The sequence below is a fragment of the Carettochelys insculpta genome, chromosome 10, assembly GCF_033958435.1.
Source record: "Carettochelys insculpta isolate YL-2023 chromosome 10, ASM3395843v1, whole genome shotgun sequence".
Classification (NCBI taxonomy): domain Eukaryota; kingdom Metazoa; phylum Chordata; order Testudines; family Carettochelyidae; genus Carettochelys; species Carettochelys insculpta.
Genome location: NC_134146.1, coordinates 46666647 through 46689117, shown reverse-complemented (window position 1 = coordinate 46689117; position 22471 = coordinate 46666647). Strand labels below are relative to the sequence as shown.

The 22471-nt window shown below is 47.6% G+C and overlaps 1 protein-coding gene and 1 long non-coding RNA gene across 7 annotated transcripts in view; both read right to left on the bottom strand.

Moving 5' to 3' along the window:
- The window catches only part of ABCC5 (ATP binding cassette subfamily C member 5), a 65236-nt gene extending 55896 nt beyond the window's left edge, over nucleotides 1-9340 (bottom strand). For 3 of the 6 annotated variants that reach the window (XM_075004341.1, XM_075004348.1, XM_075004347.1), the window contains exons 1-2: nucleotides 9096-9339; nucleotides 7112-7293 (exon numbers count right to left, since the gene is read on the bottom strand). In XM_075004341.1, the coding sequence (XP_074860442.1) occupies nucleotides 7112-7240 (129 nt within the window). In that variant the 5' untranslated portion in view covers nucleotides 7241-7293; nucleotides 9096-9339. Of the gene's footprint in view, nucleotides 1-7111; nucleotides 7294-8619; nucleotides 8761-9095 lie in introns of those variants that run through there. The other 3 variants (XM_075004344.1, XM_075004343.1, XM_075004342.1) reach the window with 3 other exon arrangements.
- A 1077-nt stretch (nucleotides 9341-10417) lies between these two features.
- Nucleotides 10418-15012, bottom strand: LOC142018481 (uncharacterized). The gene is made up of 3 exons (XR_012646834.1): nucleotides 14891-15012; nucleotides 10701-12147; nucleotides 10418-10435 (listed from the first exon to the last, which is right to left on the bottom strand). It is a non-coding gene; the product is annotated as an uncharacterized LOC142018481 (long non-coding RNA).
- Between the last annotated feature and the right edge of the window lie 7459 nt (nucleotides 15013-22471).

Sequence of the window (22471 nt, the reverse complement as noted above, 5' to 3'; positions counted from 1 at the left end):
GGTAAACCACACTGGCTTTTTAGCAACAGTAAAATGACTGTTTGTGGAACCCTGCATCTATCTTTACACGTGGTAGCACCATAGAGCAGCAACCTTCATCTGGAAATTAAATACTGTTAAATACAGGAGTGCACAGGAGTAAAGTGAAGAGCTTAACGCATTTCAAAAAAAGTTAATAAATCCAGTATGGCAAAAGCATATGTATAATTCATTACACTTCTTGATTTTGGTTCAATATTTGCACTAGAAGGTTTTGTTTTTAAAACAACTGAGTGACTTGCTCTTTTCACAAAAGCTAGGTGTATCCTTCTCACAGCACTACCAGATCCTGGCTATGGGGACAAAAAAAGATTGAGTTTAAGATCAACACAGTATTTATCTCCAAACAAGTAGGGGGAAGGCTTTCAGCTCACCTAGCTGCCTGCCCCTGCAGGCAGCCAGGAGAGCCAAAAACCCCTTCCCCCTGCTTCCCACAGCAGTGCAGCTAACACCCCTGACCCCCCCATTACACCCCCCCCCCCCAACTGGCTCCATCCCCTACTCCCATGGCCCCAACTCACCCCCTCCCACACAACCCCAGCAGGGGGGGCTCCAGCCACATGCCTGGGACTCCCCTCCAACTCCTGTGGACCCAGCCCCAAACCATCCCAGCTTACCTCCTGCCTCATGTGGGGGGGCTCACCTCCAAACTACCACAGACCCAGCCCCAACCTGCCCCAGCTCACCTCCCCCCAGTGCGGGCCTCCAGCTGTACAACAGGGGCTTCCCTCCAGCCCCCATGCCCCACCAGATTGCCCTACTTTTTGCTACAATCTGAGTCAGGCACCTCCCTGCCCCGCCCCCAGATTGCTCGCTTGGTGTGAGCTGCCCAGGGTTGGAACTGCTACACCATGGCTGGAGGAGCCATCGCTGCTGCCACGTACTTGTCTCACTATGTGGTGGGGCATGTGGCTGGAGGGGCACCCCACATGTGCAGCTTTTCTGAGCTGCACTTCCCCACATGTGACAGATGGGGAGCATATTCAACACCCTATTCAACACCCCCACCCCCAAGCCCCAGTTCATCACCAGGACCCCAACCCACCCCACAAACCCTCATGGACCTACACAAAATTCAAGGCATTGGAGAGTTGGGTGGAACACAACCCTTGCGTATCTCAAGGGATTACTGTATCTTTTTCTTCCCACATCTTCTCAAACAGGGAAAGAAAATCTCTGCTGTGGTAGAGATGTCTGCTTCTCTTTTGAGAAAAATACATCATGCATTATGACTCATATTGGAGCCATCTAAAGAATGGAATGCACCACTTTACATCAACTACAGGAAAGCCTTCAACAATCTACACAGGGAAACCTTCTGGCAGCTCCAAGTTGGTCAGCCTCGTTAACTCTTACGAAGCAATGGACTACAAAGTTTACCATGGGCAACAGTTCACAAGGAGCTTCAAAGCGAAGACCAGAGTCCGACAAGACTGCTTGTTGTCACCATTCCTCTTTCTCCTGGGGACAGAGTGGGTCATGAAGATATCAGGGGAAAGAAATGGAATCCAGTGGACACTGTGGACCCAGCTGGATGGCTTGGACCAGGGGTCTGCAACTGAAATAGCAAGAAGAGCCATTTTTTCCAAATTCAGTTACCAAAAAAAAAAAAAAAAGACAACAAACAATCCTTCAAGAGCCGCAATGCATGTGAATAGGAGAGTCCTTAATGTCAAGCTGTGCCTTTTATCATGCCTATTTTAAGAACAGTGCACACACAAATGGTTTGTCCCAGTTAGAAAGTTAAGTTACCCTGCCCCTGCCCCCCCATCTCCAGGCTTTACCCATCTCGGCCCCCAAATCCATCCCTTACCACCAGGCTTTACCCCCCTCCTCCATCCTGCAAACCCTCCTCTCCTAGGCTTCACCCCCAAGTCCCCACATCCCCTTCCCCAGCTTAACCCCTCTGAGCCCCAACCCCATCCCCAGGCTTAACTTGACTAAGGGCACGCAGTCCTGTGGCAGCCGTGGCCACCTCCACACTCCTCCTCCTCAGGGTGGCTGTGTAGCTCCAGCAGGGGCAGGTTCAGACATCCTCCCACCAGCTCTCCTACTGGTTTAGACTTCCACCTACATGGGGCAGCTCCCTGCCCAGATTAGTTTCACTTCTGGGCTCCCTGCTGAGCAGCTCCAGCTGCCGCCACTTAAAAGCGACTAAATTCAGCTACCCACCCCTGAACCAAATGAATTTTGGTTTTTGTTTAAGGGGCAGCAGCCTCCAAAGCCACACATGGAGTCAGCAGTGGCAGCACTTGGAGCTGCAGCTCTATAAGGAGCCACAGGTTGCGGACCCCTGGCCTGGACTTCAGCAATCTGGCACTTCTGCCCCACAGCCACTGACAGATCCAAGAGAACACATCAGACCTTGCAGTCATCTCAGCTACAGTTGGCTTGACCATCCACAAGTGAAAAACACATCAGTAGCACAGAGCCAGTTATACTTGGCATCAGGGTGCTAGAAGAAGTTGAGATCTTCACATACCTGGGCAGCATCATCAATTAAGGGAGGTGGAGGACTGATGCTGAAGTGAGAGCAAAGGCTGGGAAAGCAAGAACAGCTTTTCGCCTCAAGAAAAAAAAAAAAAACAAAACACACACACTGGAATTCGAAGCATATCAGAACTCGAACTCCAGTGTCAAGTCAGTCCTACTGTATGGAGTCCAAACTTGGAGAGCAAACAAAGAGGACTATCAACAACAGCTTCTCTAAAATCCTCTGGCCCCACACCCACCACCACGACCTGTGGCAACTGACTCACCAATTTCCTGCTGAAGAAGAAATCAGGAAGAGAAGATGGCGATGGATTACCTATACCCTTAGAAAAAACTGCCACCATCACAAGACAAGCCTTAAGCTGGAACCCACAAGGAAAAAAGGGTGTGCCAGAAACACCTGGTGTAGAGACCTGAAGGCAGACACTAAAACTGCAGTGCCCAATACGCTCCCCACCTGTCACATGTGGGGAAGCGCAGCTCAGAAAAGCTGCACATGTGGGGTGCCCCTCCAGCCACATGCCCCACCACATAGTGAGACAAGTACGTGGCAGCAGCAGCAGCGATGGCTCCTCCAGCCATGGTGTAGCAGTTCCAACCCTGGGCAGCTCACACCAAGCGAGCAATCTGGTGGGGAGGGGGGAGGGTGCCTCACTCAGATTGTAGCAAAAAGTGTATAATTTAGTTAATGTTATAAGACTAAGTAACCTGTATAATTTCATGTACAAGTTCCATAGGTTTTATTTCTGTCTATGTTTAGATGTTTACTGTATTTCTCCCTTGTCTGCAGCAAAAACTAAGTTGTATGTTCCAGCAATTACCTATCTTACCTGAAACTGATACAATTATTTGGTGAGTGAAAGCCACCACAGATGCCCAGGCGAGCAAGAAGTGGAAACTTTAAAGACAACAGGAAGAAACCTTGAAGATTACACGAAACATGCACTGTATCTTGATGCTAAATTAAGTTAGCAGCATTGATGAACCCTGGAGACAGGCAAAAACATCCCCCCCTCCCCAAGAGGGGAAGACAAGGATAGGCAGCCTGACACTCACCAAAGGATAACTCTGGAGAAAAAAAAAAAAAAAAAAAAAAAAAGATACAGCTTAACACCTCCTAAGGGTGGAGGACTGCAGCATGACACTGCAATACCCATATACACTTAAGCTCCCATTTGAGTTTAAGAAGCGAAGCTCTTGTCATGGAATTCCAAGTTCAGTCCTGCAAGCTAACCCTCAGAGCAACCCCAACTCTTACTGGTCAGGCAAGGCCGGCCGAGTGAGGACTGACTTGAGCCACCATGGACTGGTAACTATGCACCATATGCAGGATGCATGTGTGCACATGATTGCCTTTATAAAGCATATGCTAACTGCTCCTCTACTCTGTTCTCAATAAACATGGCATATTGTCTTTTCCCTTGAAAGAGATCCCATGTGCGTCTTATAAGCATAACAGGATGTGGTGGGGTAAAGGCACAGCAATGACTGGGTAAATTTCAACTGGACACCATTGCACTCAAGACAGGATACACCTGGTCAGAACAGGAAAAAGACTGCCCAAGACAGGCAGGAGACGCTGGTGAATGGTTGACAGTGGCCTATGCTCCAAGACTTAAGCAGTGCAAGAGGCTTACTACAGCTTCCAGACTTCTTTTCACAGGAACTGGTGGTCCTAGTGCCAGGCCCTGAGAGCAGAAGGAACAAATAGCACATGAGTGGGGACCCCCTAGGACAAAAGCAAATGTTCACATTCAGGACTGGAGAGTGAACTTGGACTGACATGACACCCATTAATAGCTTCTGGGGCCTGACTGTACAATGCATCATACATCATCCTTTTGTTCCCAAAGGTCTTATTTAGGAGACAAGTAAGCTTTTTGTTGATCTCAAAACACTGAACAAGATATGCACAACTACTGCTGCTTAAAAGCTGTATTTCTTGGAGCTAAAAATTGAAGCAAGAAAAAGACGCAGAGGCACATCTGGTCGAATGCAGCTGCAGCTCTGCCTAGAAGCACGAGAGAGACCGTAAGTCAATCAAGCAAAGCTAACTCAAGATTGTTCGAGTGCTCTTTGGCTGGATCCTCTCATCTTGGCTATTTAATTGGTAATGCCCAGTAGACCTAACAACTAGGCTGCCTTGTGCTAAGCAATCTGCATGGTCTCTCTCTCAAGAAAAGATAGGAGATGATCTGGTAGATGGTGATCTCTCCCCCTTTTTTTTTTTTTTTTTTTCTTTTTAAATAGGGTCCTATACCAGCCCTTTCTAAATCTTACTCTCCCCATCCCTCACATACCTATTTTGTTTTTTTTAAAATTAGGCCTAGATTCCCAATTTGTCCTTCTGTTATCCCTTCATCTTTTTAAGGAATATTTTAAAACAAACTATGAAACCCAGCCCTGCCACTTCCTGTCCAGCCAGGGGTCAAGGACTATTCAGCTTCTTTGTTCCCTGCATTCCACTCAGAATTCTGCACTTGGACAAAGATTCTGTTTTCCATACGGGAGTCACCCACAAGTTCTAAACACCCAGAGGGTGTGTGGCCTTTTCTGACCATCCACAACAGGGAATTACTCTAGGACCAGGTAGACAGATGCATCTCCAAAGACTACCCTGAATGTAGCTTAAAGTGAATTTCAAAGGCAATGACTGCTAAGCTTATTTCTTCTCAGCAGTTTCAAGAGAATAAATTAAAGCACAACACCCTCCCAATCAGAACAAGCCATGCCAGGCTAACTGCAGAATAGGAGGAGGTAAACAGCAGCTCATGCCAAGCAGCTTTAATAGGCTCACTGCAGAGCATAAGCTGTATAAGCATGTTCTTGGGATGCAGGCCAATGAGAAGCAGCATCCTGATATGGCTACAGCTAAACACAAAAAAAAAAAAAATCCATTAGCTAGGAAAAAAAAAGAAAAAGCAATCTTCCCCACCAATGGTAACACTGTCGTCACCACCAATTCCAGAGTGAAGAGCTGCTACTGGATAATGTATATTAGGCTGTAAGCCAATCATAACAACGTCATCAATGCTAAGAAGCTACACTATGACTTCGGAAGGGCCCTGCTCCAGTATCACTGCCTGCATTAAAGCAGATGTTTCTGACTCGCCTTGAACAATGTCGGTCATGGATATTATGCTGACTCATAAACACTGTGCAGGAACAAACAGAACTGCAGGCACTGCCAGCACTTGCCACACTCAGCACTTCTGTCCCACTGCAGAACAAGCCATTCTATAATGTTCCAACCTTGAGCAGTGCGATGATTTAACCAGGGTTAAAGCCAACTACCAAAAAATAACTAACTATCGCTTCTCACTTTATCAGTACTTTACTTGATATTAACCTTAGCAACATTCATAAACTTCGCATGCAAGCCAGCCCCACACCACACTGCAACTTGTCCCTGCCACACTGCTGACTTCAGAGAGCTAATCTTTTGTAGGTGCTCTCTATGAATCCTGACAAATGAGCAAGTTCATTAGTTTCATATTATGTTTGGATTCTCTCTGCACACAAGCAAGACTGGTTTGAAATATTAATCTCTTAATTTGTTGTTAAGACTAGTATTTACTTTGTTCGCATTTAGATATAAAATATTCTTGAGGAAAAAACCTACACCAATAGATTTCAGAAAGTGTCAACAGTCAAAGCAAACATCCCTAATCTAACTGAAAACAGGTATAAACTGGCTGAACTACCCCTTTAAATAAGTGTGAATCATGACTGTCAAGATTTATTATTTGCAATGTGTGTCACCAGGCAGAAAAAAACCCAGTGTTTGTCCAGTTAAGATAACTACTTATACATGTGCAGAACACCTAGAACTCCATTCTTATTAACTCACCAGTGGAGATAACAATGGACAAGACCTGCCCAGTAGCTGAACAGCCATGCCAGTACCAGAGTCTGATTCTTAACTGACAGGGGCAGTTAACTACTTCTGGGTATAGTACAAGAAACACAATCAGCACCAAACAGTAAAGACTAGAGGTAAATAGTGGTATAAAGACATAAGTAAGCAAGGATTCTAAATTCATCCTTCTAAGTACTAACGCCTAAGGCAAGTTAAACATCTGCTTCAAGAAAATAATCCTGAAAAACAGTGTATGATTAAGAATGTCTTCAAGCCATCAACTCTGAATGGGGTACGAAGAACTCTTCATGTTTTCATGCTGTCTGTTGCTTCTGTGTTCACAAGTATTACTCAGTGGTTACGTCTGATCTGTGTAACACACTTCTCTTGTACATTACAGCATTAAAGATAGCTACCATGTGCATCACCAAATATGTGCATCAGAATATTTGGTGTAATTTCGTTTATTTTAATAGTCAAAACACATACATTGTAAGTAGTATCTGTTAAGCATTACTCCCACCCATACTGCAATTCTTCAGGAGACTGATGTGTACAGCATTCCTTCAGATGACATCCTGTGCAAGCACAGCAATGTCCATCACTGGCCTTCAAGGTAGCAGACCTGAATAAGACTCATACGGCAAAATAACGGTTGCTGTATGTAGTTTATTTTTACACACACACACACACACACACACACACACACACAAAACTGACCTTATATTTAGCTTGGTGGAATTTCAACCCCTCCTGCTCTTGGCGCTGCTCCGAGCCGGTACTCTGCCTCACACTTCTATACCCAGGACTGGGTATGACATACTCTTTTCCTAGGTCGATGTCTTTCATCTTCTCCTTCCGTAAACGCCAGGGTTTACTGTTGTTTTTCACCTCAGAAAAATCTGAAGAGAATTAAAATCCCATTTTAAGCACATATCCTGCACCCTATTCAGTACTGCATGATTTATAGGAAGCTTTCCAATCAAAAGCCTTGGGCAGCAAATTTTCACATCCTTTTACTACAGTGCCTTGCAGAGAACTGATCTAAGAGCACATATTCCTTGCTGAGCTAGTTAGAGGGCACCCTAATGTAGCCATGGTACTGAAGTGACTCAGTGCAGAAGAGGAGTAACAGAAAGGTAGCCGTGTTAGTCTGTACTCCAACGAAACAGAGCAGCAGCAATGTAGCACTTTAAAGACTAAGAAAATGATTTGGTGATGAGCTTTGTACCACTGTTATCTGAACCGCTAGGTATCATTTGAGTCAAGCAAATTAGAAATGTCAAAAATGTTTCAAACATCTAGAGCTCTATTTTCTTGGTTGTGTAATTTTACATATTAACATTTCAAAATTAGTATGCTGGTTTCAAAACCCACAGACCATACAGGTCTGCAGATGGAGAACAAGATATTAGTCCTCTTAACAACACCACATCCACAATGAAAAGACCCTATTCTTCAAGATCTCTTTCCTCCCTCAAAAGTACTATTCATCTTCATCAAAAGTTTTAAATACATTTTGTAGCTTGTTCCTTGCCTATGTATTTATTAAAAAAAAAAAAAAAACCAAACACTCTGTACTGCTGTTCTTTTCAGACTGTTAAACCTGTCAGGTTATAATAGCAAATTAATTCAGCCATAAAGCTGCTTGCCTCAAAGTCACCTTGTCCTATGCCCTTACATTTCTATCTCCTGATCTGTTGACTTAAAAAAAGTCACCAAGGAAAAGGTCAATTCAAACCACATTGCAGCCAGAAAAATACATCAGCAGGTCCCAGCTGGTGCAATGGACCACATAACCTTACACATGCAGTAACATTCACCTCTTGTATTAATTGTGTTTAGAGCACCATCCTACTTCCATAGCCCTTTGCCCCGTTTATTACTAAATCTATTGGATTTTCTCTCCTACCCTGTAAATACGTTTTCTGTCTATTGGTGAGAGACAGAAATTGGTCCAATACATAATCTCAAACACCTTTCCCCCGTAATACCCTAACACCCACAAGGCCACCACACAATCCGCCTACACAGCAAGGCCAGAAGGTTTCCCCCTCGGCCCCCTTTTGAGAGCGCCACTCACAGAAGCAGAAGCCCAGTGAAAAGCCCGGGCCCTCCTTGCCCCCTCCCCTGCTTGCCCCGGGATTTGTCTGTCTGCGCTGGGCGAGGATGATTTTGCATCTCGCCGCCGCCAGGGCCTCCGTTTGCATCCCGAGCGTTCGCTGTACCTGGCGGGATGCGGCAGCATCTCTTCTGCAGCACCCTCTGCGGGGCCGACCGCACACGGCGGCTACAGCCCCGGTGCCGGTGCCGCTACCGCAGACACCCCCACACCCCCGGCAGGCCCTCCCGCGGCTCTACCGGCAGGAGCACCCCCTCTCCTTGCCCCAGCCCCGCTTCCTAACCCAGGACACACGCACACGGCCGCGAACAGCCGCAGCACACAAGGTAAACAAGGGAGGGGCCTGCGGCCTTGTCTGCCTTCTGCGCCTCCAGCTCGAGCGCCAATTTCCCCCCGGGAGCCCCCAGCCGCACTGGCCCCGGCCCCGTGAATGGGGGGCGGGATGTCGTCCCCGCCCCTGCCCGGTATAGGGATACAAATGGGACCAGCCCCCCCGGCTGCCTCAGCGGCTCCGCTCGCACACCCGGGAATAGGGAAGCGCGACCGCCCCTCCCCCCACGACGGCCCGGCCCCGCCCGTTACCTCGGCCGGCTCCTGCCCCGCTGCGGCGGCTTCTGCACTCGGCGGCCCTGCAGCCCAACTACCCCCTTATAGCGGCGCCGGCGCCCGGACTGCGCCTGCGCCAACCCAGCCTGGCGCGGCGGCCCGCCGGCAACTGTAGTCCCCTCTGCGACGGCTGCGGGGCCGAGCCGCCAGGGCGGGAACTACACTCCCCAGTAGCCCCCGCGCCGGCCGGCCGCGGTGTCCCCCCCCACTCCCCTGCCTCGGGGCTGCTGCCGCAGCGCTCGCGGCGCCTGGAACATTCTCCGCCGTTGGTGGCCTCGCGCGAACTGGGGGGGAGGGGCGCCTCACCCCCCCCCCCCCCGGCGGGCACTGCTGTAGGGGGACAGGAGCTGGCGTGTGACGCCCCCCCCCAGGGCGGGGCTGGCCGCAGTATGCGGGTGGGGGGTGCCCCCCCAATGAGAGCCCCCCCCAAGGGGCGGGGCCGAGCCAGGGCGGCTCTGCTTCACCCCTGCCAGGCGCCTGAGGCGCTGGTTTGCACGGCTCCGTGCCCCCAGGGCCAGGTGATGTACATGGCCTGAGCCTGCCTGCAGGGGAGAGCCTGAGGCACCCCACAGCCCGCCTCCCCCTCCCCCACACACTTGTGGGGAGAGGTGCCACAGCCTGCGCCAGAACCTGAGGAGAGACCCTCTGGCAGGCCCCTGAAGGCAGGGAAGCCTTAGAGAAGCTGCATTGTCCTCTGGTTCATTCCCACTTATCCAGGGCTGAGTGCAGCCCCGGATAGCAAAATCCATGGGGCCTATTGGTCCTGCCCAGGGCTATGAATAAGGGAGGATTAGCACAGCCAGACGTTCAGACTCTCACACCCTAACAACCCGTGTTCCCTGTTAGTTGGACACCCATCCAGGAGAGCTTCAGGTGCCACCCAGCTAATTAGCAGAGCACCCACAGCAGGCAGCGTGGGTTTCTATTGGTGGGGCACATCCACAAGTGCCGTGGTGCACAGAAAACGTCTTCAGCTCTTGGATGGAAGAAATTAGAGAAAACACTAACAACTAGACCCCATTCAGTCCCCTCATCCTTTATAAACAGATTGAGGCACTGGATACAGCTGTGTCCCTAAAAACACTTCATCCATTGAAAAGATTGCGAATGAAAAACTGCCAAAACCTTTACAAATAAACTATTTTTTCCTCTTGTTCTTAAAAAACCTTACCCCAAACCTTACCTCAGCAAATCTGTATTAATTTCAGAAGTTAATCTTGGCTGATGTCTTGGGTAAGCAATTTGTATAAACAGGTGTCCATCTGCACAGCAATTATTGTTCTGTCAGTAGCATTCTTCTGGGGTTTTTCAGGATTCTGAAACAGAGTTATTGCCGAACTGGCATGTGGAAACAAGTAAATTGGACCCTGAATGTTTGTTTCACGCCCAGGGACAACAGCACAAATAAGTAGGCTTGGCAGAATATTTAGTAAGTTCATTAGGCAAAAATGAGTAGTAAACTGATCTGTTTAAGTGTTCAGTTGTGTGAAAGTATGGGGGATTAAGTTTAAATTCTAAATACAAACAACATCACATTCAAAAAAAACAAATAGTCTTAAATCAGATTAAGTTCTCAAATACCTTTTCTCTTTGCACATTGCAGTCATTAATTCATAGCAGTATTTTTTATTGGTTGTGTGTACCAAGTTGATTGTTGATAAATGTCAATTTCACACGCACTGACCAATGTAATCCTTCTGAGCCTGTGTACAATAATGGTACCATTGACAGATATCGGGTGACCCTAAAACATGATAACCCAAGGAACATTCATGACCACGCTGATACAGTCTGAACCCGTGCTATTTCTGGCAAAATTAGGAATCATCTTCATGGAGGACATGCTAATATACTGGGACAGCAGAACCAAAACCGAATTACTAGCCAAAGGCAGAAGAACAGTAAGGATCACAGCAGGGCAGCCATGAAAGCATAGGGATAATAGGCTGAATAATCACGCCTTTCTTTGAAATATTCCACTAAGAGCTCAGATGTGCAATTTCAAACTGGTTTGGTTGGAACTGTGTGTGGGGATTATCTGATGCCAGGTGATATGGCAAACTGTTTTATAAACAGGTGTTGAAGTAAAAGACTTCCCTGTGTTTAGGCGGCTAGCATTCAGCTTTATTGAATTCAATAAGGCAAAAGATGAGCCAAACTGGACACTGGTAAAACCAGGTCCAGCAAGGCTGCTTGATGCAGCTAACTCTGGTATGTTATACCCTTACACAAACAAGTCCAACGTCAGAGGCAATTAGTTAGAAAAACATAAATCATTTTCAGAGAGAAAACTGTTATCAGCAAGGAGGAACAGGTGTGAGGGAGTAGGAGCCCCAAATCCAAACAGTTCATTAATGCGTTCCGTAGAGCTCACCCTCCCTGCCATTCCCAAATAGGTGAGAAAAAATTTATACACTCTTGTGTATGTGGAGAAATAAGAAATGTGAAATTGCATCTATATAAGATGGCTTCCACAATAAGGGTGGATATTTGGACAGGAGCCAGAAGGATAAAGAACCTAAAATGCTTTTGACTTAGTTACAAAACTGGACTCTTATGAAAGTTCTGGTATAAAAATAAATACAGCTGCAAATAAACAGCACAACCAACAAGGTACAGGGTGTGAGATGAAGAGAAATAATTTGAGAGCTCAGCATGGTTTAAATTCAATATAAATCCATTTTAGTGTGTTGACATGAGTCATCTTGACATGAAGAAAATATTTCAAAACAGCCATTAGTTCTGGACATCTTGTATCAAGTGTGGGCCTTATACAGGCTTCCCAACAAAGAGTTTGCCTTGAGTCTCATTCCAAGGTCGTAATTCTAAAAAAATCTCTGAGAACGTGCGTACTTTGTCCTCTGGCATAATAATGGAGAAGCAGCTCTCGATCCCGAAATGCTTGCATTGTGCTTTTATAAACAAACCTGCACACTACATTCTTGTTACCATTGGGGTCCAGCAGGTAGTTTTCAGCCTTGCTGACACCAGGAGGGCACAGAGTAGCCTTCAATTGAGGCTTTTGAGCCTGAATTATGAAAGAAACAAGAAAGGAAACTGGTTTTTATGTTGATGAAATGACTGTGCTCAAAGGTTCTGTGGCATCTAGTTGACGACATGATATGGGAAAGGCAGTAGGGAGGGGCAAAGCAGGAAGGACTGAACATTCAGCCAAAACACCAAAACCACTGAAAATGAGATCACGAGAAGGGGAGGAGGAAACCCCAAGAAATGCAGAAGTAGAGTGTTTCTGTGGCTGTGACTACACTGATGTGTGTCGCTCATCTTTCAGAAGCACAGGAAAAGCTCCATTCATGGGAGGAATAGTAGAAGCATTAGACGTATAGGTGCTGACATTTAAACCAGCATCTCTTAACTTTGCTCAGGTCAGATTAAGCTGCAAAGTATTTGGAGCACTAGCAGCCTATTCAGACTTGTAGTCCTTCAACTATAGCTGGCCCACGCTAGTGCGGTGATAGGAAATTTGCAGATAAGCACTATTGTAGACATAACACAGACGTGACAGTGGGTTATGGGTGTCTACTAGCAGCCTGTCCAGAATATATGCATATACCTGTACTAGTGCTACCCATGAGAGGCATTAAATAAGGTAACCAGGGGTAGAAATTAATGCTTTTAGTGCTGAGTTCATTACCCTCTCCCTGCAGTGTCAGCAGACTTCGCATAGACATGATCTGCAGGGAATTTAAAATGTCACTGATTCAGTACCTGGGATTTTCTATATTCTGCCCCAGTCCAAGGATTTTAAAAAGTGAGATGGCCAAACGAAGGAACCAGTGTCAGCTTTTGAGACTTGTATCTCTAGGGAAAAACCAACCCTCGAAAAAGTTTTACCCCCATGGTTCCCATACTTTTTTTCTTGTTTTATTTTTGCAGACCACTTGAAAACTGTTGAGAGTCTTGGTTGACCACTTAGTGATTTTGTACAGCTGCTAATCATTATAAAACACTTTTGATAAAAGCAATATATGAAACCCTGCTTTCATGGTCCAAGGAAATGCGCCCACAAAGGAGAAACAATGTAATTTAACTAAGTGTGAGCTGACAGAGTCCAAGAGATCTGGTTTTGGAATCACAGGAGATGCTGCAGGATAGTAGAGATGCATAATGATGCACGTGCCGTCATAGTGCCATCCTAGTCTGTTACGATTGCCACCAGTCTCAGCCTCTCCCAGTCCTGCAAAACTACCTGGTAGGATGCTCAGTCCCTATATTTCATTTAGGTAGGGCAATGCATGAGACTGCATCTTGCTTCACAACTTTAAAAATTCAGTGCCAGCTGCACTCGAGTTAGTTCTTCGTTCTAGTGCAACTTGTTCAGGGAGCTACTTTGTCCCCCTCTGTGCGCAGTCCACAGGGGATATGGCTCTGCCACAGTAATTCACAGCCAGGGAATTCAGGCCAAACTGCAGAGCTCATGCTTTCAGAGGCCACAGGTTCAAGCCCTGTAACGTAGCTTCAGCGTTTACTTCCTCACTGAGCCAGCTGTGCGTTCAGCCACCACACAAACTGTGGAATTGATACATTCATTTCCTTTTCCTTCAGTCACCCAGGAGTCCCATGACCTTCTGTCTGGCCTGAAGCACCACAGTTCCCACCAGCTCCAATTCAGAGAACGAAGCCCCAAGGAGAGCCAAGGGCATTGAACTCCTCAGCTTGTTGTTTCCCTTTTTTTAAGCTTGCTTTGAGATGGGTGATCTTTTATTAGAACTGAACAAACATTCAGTTTCACACCTTTCTGATTCCACCTCAACACATCTGCTACCAGTTATTTGCAAGTCTACAGAATCTAGTCTGGTTGGGCAACCCCCTTCTTCAGGCTATTCTGCAACTCCTCTCAAGAACATGACTCCCTCAGTTGTAACCGTACACTAGGGACTGCGCATCCTTTTGGACTCACACCCATGTCAGCTGGGTTAATGCCAGGGCACTTGCCTGATTTACAGATAGAAACAGGTCCTGTAATGAATGTGCAGCACTGGATAGGATCTGTGTGCTGTGTAAGCTAGATGGGATATGTCAAGTGACAGAGGTCATTAACACTCTCCTACAAGCCAGGGAGATGAATAGCTAGGAATAACCCTGCACTAGGAAATCTAGATTCTGCTACACTGACCACATCAGAGGCTCAAAGCTGGGATCTGGGCTCCTTCTGCAAAGGGCCCATGGGTGCAGAAACCCCAGGTAAGAGGTCAGAGTGAACACTGATCTCATTGCTTTCAGGATTAAGTGCAACTATCAGCTTTTCCCCATAACTTACTGGTAGTAAGAATATGTAAACACACAACAACAGGACTGCATGACTCTCCCAACCAGGGGAAACAATCATCTTCCACATAAGCCACTCCAGTATCAAGAGGTGGAGTCCTAGCTTGGGATATCATGTCCCAGAGGGGCAAGCAGTCAGAAAAACAAAGTCAAACACACAGTGGGATTTTTACAGCAAACTTGTTCCAATTTCATGTCAGGGTTAAGCTCTTTCAGGAGCTCAGCTTTTTCATGAGAAACCTAACGTCCTTCCAGTCAGTCCCCTTACAGGCCCATATGCAGGGATTTCCAGGGGGAGGTGGAGGAGATTTTTTGGTAAATGTGCACCACAATTTTTTAAATATAAAGTAGTTCAAAATAGTTGTGCAATGAGTGTTCATAAGAGAGGGTAATGAAAAGTTTGAGTGGAAACAGAGATTGGTAAAAGGGTTGTTATAACATAATAAAATGTTACCCAATAATAAAGGTTTCATGGAGATTACCTTCCAGGATCTTGTTCTAGTACTGTAAGTAAAAAACAAAATTCCAAAACATTGCAGTCTTCTGAGGTCGAGATTGGAGTCAAGGCCACCTCTTCCCTGTGCACCTGCATCCTCCCCTTGCAGCAGCCACCTTTAGGCCCAGCAAGTGTTGTTCAGGGTCTCACAGCTTCCTCTGTGCTTCCCTCCCTTTCCTGAGCCTAGCTGCCAAGGGCATGCTGGGAAATGTAGTCCCTTCCCTGCGCCAGGGCAGACTGTCTGGGGGGGGCGGCTGGCCAAGAAAATATAACTCCCAGGTTGCCCTGGGCTCCCTGCTCATGCCCTGCAGGCTTCCCCTGCACAGCACAGCAGGGAGAGAAACCAACAGGGGGTATCTAGAGAAGTTATTATTCCCCTCTGTTCAGCACTGGTGAGGCCTCACCTGGAGCATTGCATCCAGTTCTGGGCCCCCCAGTACAGAAAGGATGTGGATGCACCGGAGCAGGTCCAGTGGAGGACAAAGAAAACGATTAGGGGGCTGGAACACATGATCTATGAGGAGAGGCTGAGGGATCTGGGCTTATCTAGTTTACAGAAGAGAAGAGTGAGGGACCATTTGATAGCAGCCTTCAGCTTCCTGAAGGGGGCTCTAAAGAGGATGGAGAGAGGCTTTTCTCAGTAGTGATGGATGGCAGAACAAGGAGCAATGGTCCTAAGTTACAGTGGGGGAGATGTAGGCTGGATATTAGGAAAATCTACTTCACCAGCAGGGTGAAGAAGCAATGGAATGTGTTATGGAGAGAGGTGTTGGAATCTCCATCCCTAAAGGTTTTTAAGTCTCAGCTTGACAAAGTCCTGGCTGGGATGATTTAGTTAGGGTTGAATAGTAACAAAGAGGTGTCCGTGTTAGTCTGTACTCCAACAAAACAAAACAGCAGAAATGCAGCACTTTAAAGACTAACAAAATGATTTATTTGTTCATGAGCTTTTGTGAGACAGACTCATTTCTTCAGATCTGAAGAAGTAGGTCTGTCCCACAAAAGCTCATCACCAAATATATCATTTTACTAGTCTTTAAAGTACTACATTTCTGCGGTTTTGTTTAGTTAAGGTTGATCCTGCTTTAGGCAGGGGGCTGGAGTTGATGTCCTCCTAAGGTCCCTTCCAGCCCTAGGATTCTATGATTCATTCGCACCCTTCACACACCCCTGCATATGGAATTGCCTTAGATTAATAATGTTAGCCTCCTTGCAGTCAAATGGGCTATGCTAACTGGGATCTTCCTCAAGCCTTTGTTAAACCAAGTAGTGTGTGGAGGCAGGTGGATGGGATCAGATAAAAACCCATCTCCCCCATTTGCCTCAGTTCACAGTGAAAACCAGCCCAGACCTTGTCAAGGAAATAAAAGGTAGGTTAATTCCACTTTTTTCCAAAGCCTTAGGTTTTATGATAACACAAGATCTCAACAGTATGGCAGGGATCCCCGTTAGGACAAGCCTTTGGTTTCCTGCCTTCCAGTCGGCTTCCCCCAACCACACCTACTCCAGTCAGGGCTGTGTATGAAAATGACGTATTCCCATATAATAATTATATCCTTCTCCCAAAATGTTAAACATGCCTTGTACAAAGTTGATTGAAGGGGCAAGTGGGACCCATTTGGATGCAGGGCAGGTGACACTCATTTTTGACACTCATGATAGTATCCAGAAGGCACCTGATGCTTTGGAAGTTGGGGAAGGAGTCTCTTCTCTCCCTTCCTCTTTTGGGCAGCAGCGAAGAACTTAAACATCAAAGGAGGCAGCCTGAGTTCCTTGCTCCCCATCACGGCAACTTGCTGCTTTAGTGGCTGATATCTGCCATGACATACCAAATTGACACTCAAGTGCATTACTTTTGCACAAACATCAAGCTAATCAGTTCACGCTAGCACTCAGTTGGTCAGCTTGCTTCAGAATTAGCCTCTTTCCCCACTGGACTGAGCTGGGAAGCTTACTTTTCCACAGCAGCTGACTCAGACAAACCTCACAATATGTTCACAAAACAAACCAGCAGTCCTGTAGCACTTTAAAGGCTAAAAAAATAATATATTAGGGGATGAGCTTTTGTGGGACAAACCCACTTCTTCAGAAATTCACAGCATGTGTTTATGTTTGGAAAGCGCTCTTCCCAGCCTTGAAGGAGAAGGATTTTGCTTTTGCTTAAATGAAAGCTTCTGGATAAAGTTCCGTGGCAATTTTGCAGCCATACAAGTCACAGGAACATTATGCACAAAGCTCTGCTTACCTCATATTGTTGGGCTATTTCTCTGTGCCTTTGGGATTTAGCCACATGCTGAAGCCTTGCAAGAAGCTATTCTCAGTGTAAGTCAGGTCTGTGTTAGATAGCTTTAGTTTTGTGGGATTCCCTATTTAAAGTCAATGTTTAAACGGAACCTCTCTCTAGAATGGGGTGAACTGTTACATAGTTTACATAGTTCCAGCTGTAAGGAATAAGTGTTCCATTTGCCGTAACCCTTTCTTAAAAGAGGCCCTTCTCTAGCATAGAAGAGATTGTGCAGTGGTTAAATCGAGCAGCTACCAGTCTGAAACTATTTTTGACAGGGATCAGATTAATGGAATCAGACAGCCAACTACTGCAAAGTCAAGAGTAAAATTTAATCCAGGGCACAATTCCAGAGCAGTTACTCTGTACTGAGTGTGGGATGGTTCTCTTCTTAGAAAACCTGATGGCTTCAGAGACAAACCATACATTAAAACAATAGCAGCGCAGTCTCTGAATAGTGGGCGCTGCATTTAACACTGCTCATGCCGGGGCCAGGGTTACAGCTAAACCAGAAGTCTGTTCCACAGCTAGAGTTAGAGGTCTGCATGTGGCTGCAGTCAAGGAATGGACAAACCAGAGTTACGGCTTAGGCAAGCCAACTGCTCACTGTTGGTTATTAGAGGAACAGAATTAAGGTCTAATAAGGCTAAACCAAAAAGGGCCAAATTTATTCATTTGAAATTTGATCAGACACTTCAGATTCAATCCCTACCTCCCTTCTCTCCCCTCATCCCACGGTTCTGGGGTGCCAAGTTGGAGTTTCGGTTTGTAGACCCACATTGGAGGCTCTACTTCAAAACATAGGGACGACCTTGCCCTCCACCCTGCCCCCGCAGATCAGCCTTTGTTTTTTCACTTGGCAAATACACTTGGTGAGAACAAAGGTCATATCAAAGGATGGGGTCCTAGATTTGTTCTTGGTTCTGTACTCTGATAGGTTGTAATTGCACTGGCACCAGCCAGGGCCCACCAAATCATTCCAAACTCTGCAACTCACTGTTGCTAAATACATACCAGGCGGCTATCAGCTTTTGGAGGTGCATGGGGCACATTTGAGGCACCAGCTAGTTTACTTAGCTAGGTCATGTCAGCTTGTGGCTTTCTGACAGCTGCTTCCCTCAGTCAGCAGAATCACTGAACATGGCCCCTTCAGTGCAATAGCCAGGATGGAAAAATACTAATAAAATACAGATTTAACCAAACCAGCCCCCTGGGCCAAAACGTGCAGGGAAAGGTCTTCACCCACCCCACCATGTCCTGTCAATGGGAGGGTTATTATAAAATAGTAAGAGATAAAGAACACATAAAAAAAGGCAAGAATAAAAGTGAGTATTATCAAGGAAAACACCAGGTTCTGCTCTATTAACCAACTCCAGGGCCAAGATCTACATCTTACGTGAGGCTTAATATTAGATCAGCCCTTTTTCACACTACTATTTTTAACGCTAATCTAGATACATCAATGCATGTGGCGTCTCATCATTCCTCTTTGCCCACTCTTAACCCTTTGTCACTTTCCTACCAAGATAAACCCTTCTTCCAGCCACCCTTCACCCACCTCTCAACACACACGGAAGGCCACAACCTTCAACTAGTTTCAACATGTTCCCTGTCACGGGCACCTCCTGCCTTCCCCCTCCCACCACCCTAAGGCTTTTGGTTGCATGAGGGTTGGGATTTCACGATGCGCCTGAACAGAGCCTACCCCCTGGGGAGGGGAGAAGGGGCATCCTGCCCCACACAAAGTATGTCGTCTCCCATCCTCTGTGGGACAGTGGGAACTAGGATACGAGCCTTACAGGAGGTAGGTTCCGTGGACACAATAGGGTGGATCCAATGGGATCGGCCCGTCGGACTGCAGCATTAACTTTACTCTTTCCCTTTATGCTTCCCTGCTTACAAGCACAGCCAACATACCTCCTGAAAGTCTGGCCCTGAGCCCAGTACTTCATTTGTAACGAGAAAGGCGATGAGGCTCAGGTGATTTCCTCCCTCCCCACACACTTTTTTGTAAGCAATGCATCAAACCCAAATTATGCACTGCCTGAGCCTCCTAGGCAAGCACTCAGCACCTGGCTGTCCCACTGTGACATGAAGGCCAGATTTCACAAGGGAGCTCACCATCTCGCATGTCCCCAGTGGGCTGATTCTTTAGAAAATCCAGACACTTGTTTAGGCAGGGAGGAAAAAGGAGGCTTTGAAACCTCAAATCCCACTTGCAGGTGCTGAACCCTCCTGAAAATTCATGCCTCTCACCACAGCATGTACCAAGACAAATTGCTAGCTAGTGCAGGATGCAGCAGATGCCCCCTCCCAGGCAGAGCAGCCAGAAGAGCTGTGCTCCTGCCTTGGACTCTTCACTTGCTACTTCTACAGTGGAGCATGATTTTTAGGCTGAACCATGCACATTTTCCTGGGCCTCCTCCTGACCAGCTGGGTTCTGAGCAGAAGAATGGCAGAGCCGAGAAACCTCTGTTAGATGTGCTGGTGTTTGCAGTTGGTCCATACCAGCTGACTCCAGACAAGGGGCTGTTTAATTGCAAGGTAGATGTTTCGGCTTGGGTCTTCACTGCAGTTAAACGGACCCTCAGCCAAAGCCCCATGAGCTAGAATCAGCCGGGTTTCTATTTGCAGTGTAGACCTATCTTAGAGGAACAGAAGGGAGCCCCACCTGTTGCTAGCTGGGACACAGCTCTGAGAGGGCAGCATTCAGCAGGCTGGGGCCCTCAAGGGAGAGAAAAGATTAAAATAAGGGCCTCTGAAGAACAGTGAAAGTAACAGGACTTGCCCAACCCACAGTCACACAGACAGAGTCACACAGGCTTCTCCCTGCTCACTCTGCCAACACCTGGCTAGAACCTCCACTGGGGAGCAAACTGCCCGATAGGTAGTGCATAGGCCAGAGCTCAGGGGCAGCTGCCAACTCCAATGTGCCTCCAGGCACACCCCCTGCCTGCCCCGTTCCCACAAATCGTGCAGAAATTCCCAGGCTTGGGAGCCTTTTGCCACTGTTTACACTGCTGGGCAGTGAGGTACTAAGAGGCCCGGCGGCTCCAGTCCAACAGGGCTCAGCACCCCCAGGGTGTCAATCAGGGTTTGTTCAGTTAATACCTTTGTCAAGCTCCTGAGGGTTTCTCACAGAAACCAAGGCCTGGGCTGTCACACCCTACCTCCCACCTGCTCTCCTTGAAACGCAGCACACTCAGACAAGTCTCCGGCCCAGAGCGAGGCAGGATCTAGAAAACAGACCCTAGGCTGGGTGTTGGAAAGAACAGTTTCCTTACAGGGTGGGAGCAGGGCTAAGCCAGCTGCCTGGACCTCCTGGGAATCTTCAGCTGTGCAAGGGCTCAGCTCCACAGCAGCTCAGTGTCTGACCCATGTCAGCCAGGGCACTGGTACTGGCAGGGGAGCAGGCAGCCAGACTTAACATACAAAGCCAACTGAGCGACTCAGGCCCCAGGACTGCAAGGAACAGTGCCAGACTCTAAACAAGCTGTTCCAAGCAGACGCTGATGCAGGCATTTTGTATCCTGGGAAGCCCTGGACGAATGCTTCTCTTGGGATCCAGAGACGGTCTAGTACCTGCTGGGGCAGCTGCCCTGGCTCCCTGCAGTTTAGAAGGGCTTGGGACTCCCAGCCACCACCATTGCTGCAGTGGTAGCCAGACTGCCATGCCCTTTTAAACGGCCACCAAAGCCCCAGGTGGCACACTATGAGCGAAGGCCTGGGGGGGGGGGGGGCTAGCTGCAGCCCCGCCCCTTCCAGGAGCACAGAGTTACCTCTCTGCTCACCTGCTGCACCTGGCTTAAGGGCCTGGGCAAGTCTTTCCACCCCCTGAGTCCCACTAATTGGGAAGGACTGCGTGTGGGGGTCACGTAAGCTGATCAGAACCATTGCCACAGGCTGACACGGGCCAGCTCAGAGGGAATATGCAGAAAGCGTCATAATGGACCTCAGACTGCCTCAGCAGAGACCAGTTGCTTTGTGTTTGGTCAGGACAGGGTTAAAAGCTATGGGCGGGATGGAGGAGTTACTGATGGGAACTTCTGGCCAGGAACTCAGACTAGCTTGTGCAAGGGCTGTAAAATCTCTTCTGACTCACCCACCTCAGGGTTGGGTGTTTGGAAAATGGAAGAGTTCCTGGCCCCAGTTCAGGAGTGGGGCAAAGAATTGTTTGCTCAGGGACGAGAGGCCCTGCCCACTGTCCATCTGACGTCAATAGGTTTGTCCTTGTTCATCTTGCCGTATCAGGCAGGCTGCAGGATAATGGAACCTGCTGGTCCTCCCGGACCCCATCCCCTGGCAAGTTGTTTTTGCTTCGTGTAAAATAACTATTGTGAATACAGGCTTGGTTCCTGCCTGGCTCGAGCAGAGCTATTATAAGGCTGCAGGGGGTTAGCTGCAATGGAAGCAGCACTCCAGGAGCAGTTACTGAACAAAGAAACCTGCCTGCTTTCTAGCAGAACCTTGCACTTGCCCAGGAACTTCCCATGGGGTGTCACGTGTAGGGAAACAGCAGTAGAGGGAGACTGACTTGCCCAAGGTCACAATCCTGGCTGAGGTGAGGCTGAGACGCAGATCTCCTGAGTCACAACCACGTGCTCTAGCTGTTAGACGATGCAACAGAAGGGTTTGACTTCCTTACAGTCACCTGTCTCGAAGATGATGGACAGACCTGTCCACCAGCTGCTACACTCAGCTTCCCATCTACTGCCTCCTGGAACCACAGTTCTGTGCATATTTTAAGGGAATTTTCTGACAACCTTTTTTGGCTTTTCTGCTGCATAGAGAGGATGAGCCAATCCAGACACCCCCATCCACACATTGCTGCTAACTTCACTGCAGCTGAGAGGGCGTGCATGGAGACAGGCTGACCTCTGTCTGGCTGTAGCACAGAGGAACATGACTGCCAAACCATTGCGGTGGGAAGTGCTTTAACATTCTGCCATGAAGGGGAGAGGGACACCCTGGCTACATCTACACGTGAAGCCTACATCGAAGTAGCTTATTTCAATGTAGCAACATCGAAATAGGCTATTTCGATGAGTAACGTCTACACGTCCTCCAGGGCTGGCAACGTCGATGTTCAACTTCGACGTTGCGCAGCACCACATCGAAATAGGCGCTGCGAGGTTATGTCTACATGCCCAAAGTAGCACACATCGAAATAAGGGTACCAGGCACAGCTGCAGACAGGGTCACAGGGCGGACTCAACAGCAAGCCGCTCCCTTAAAGGCCCCCTCCCAGACACAGTTGCACTAAACAACACAAGATACACAGAG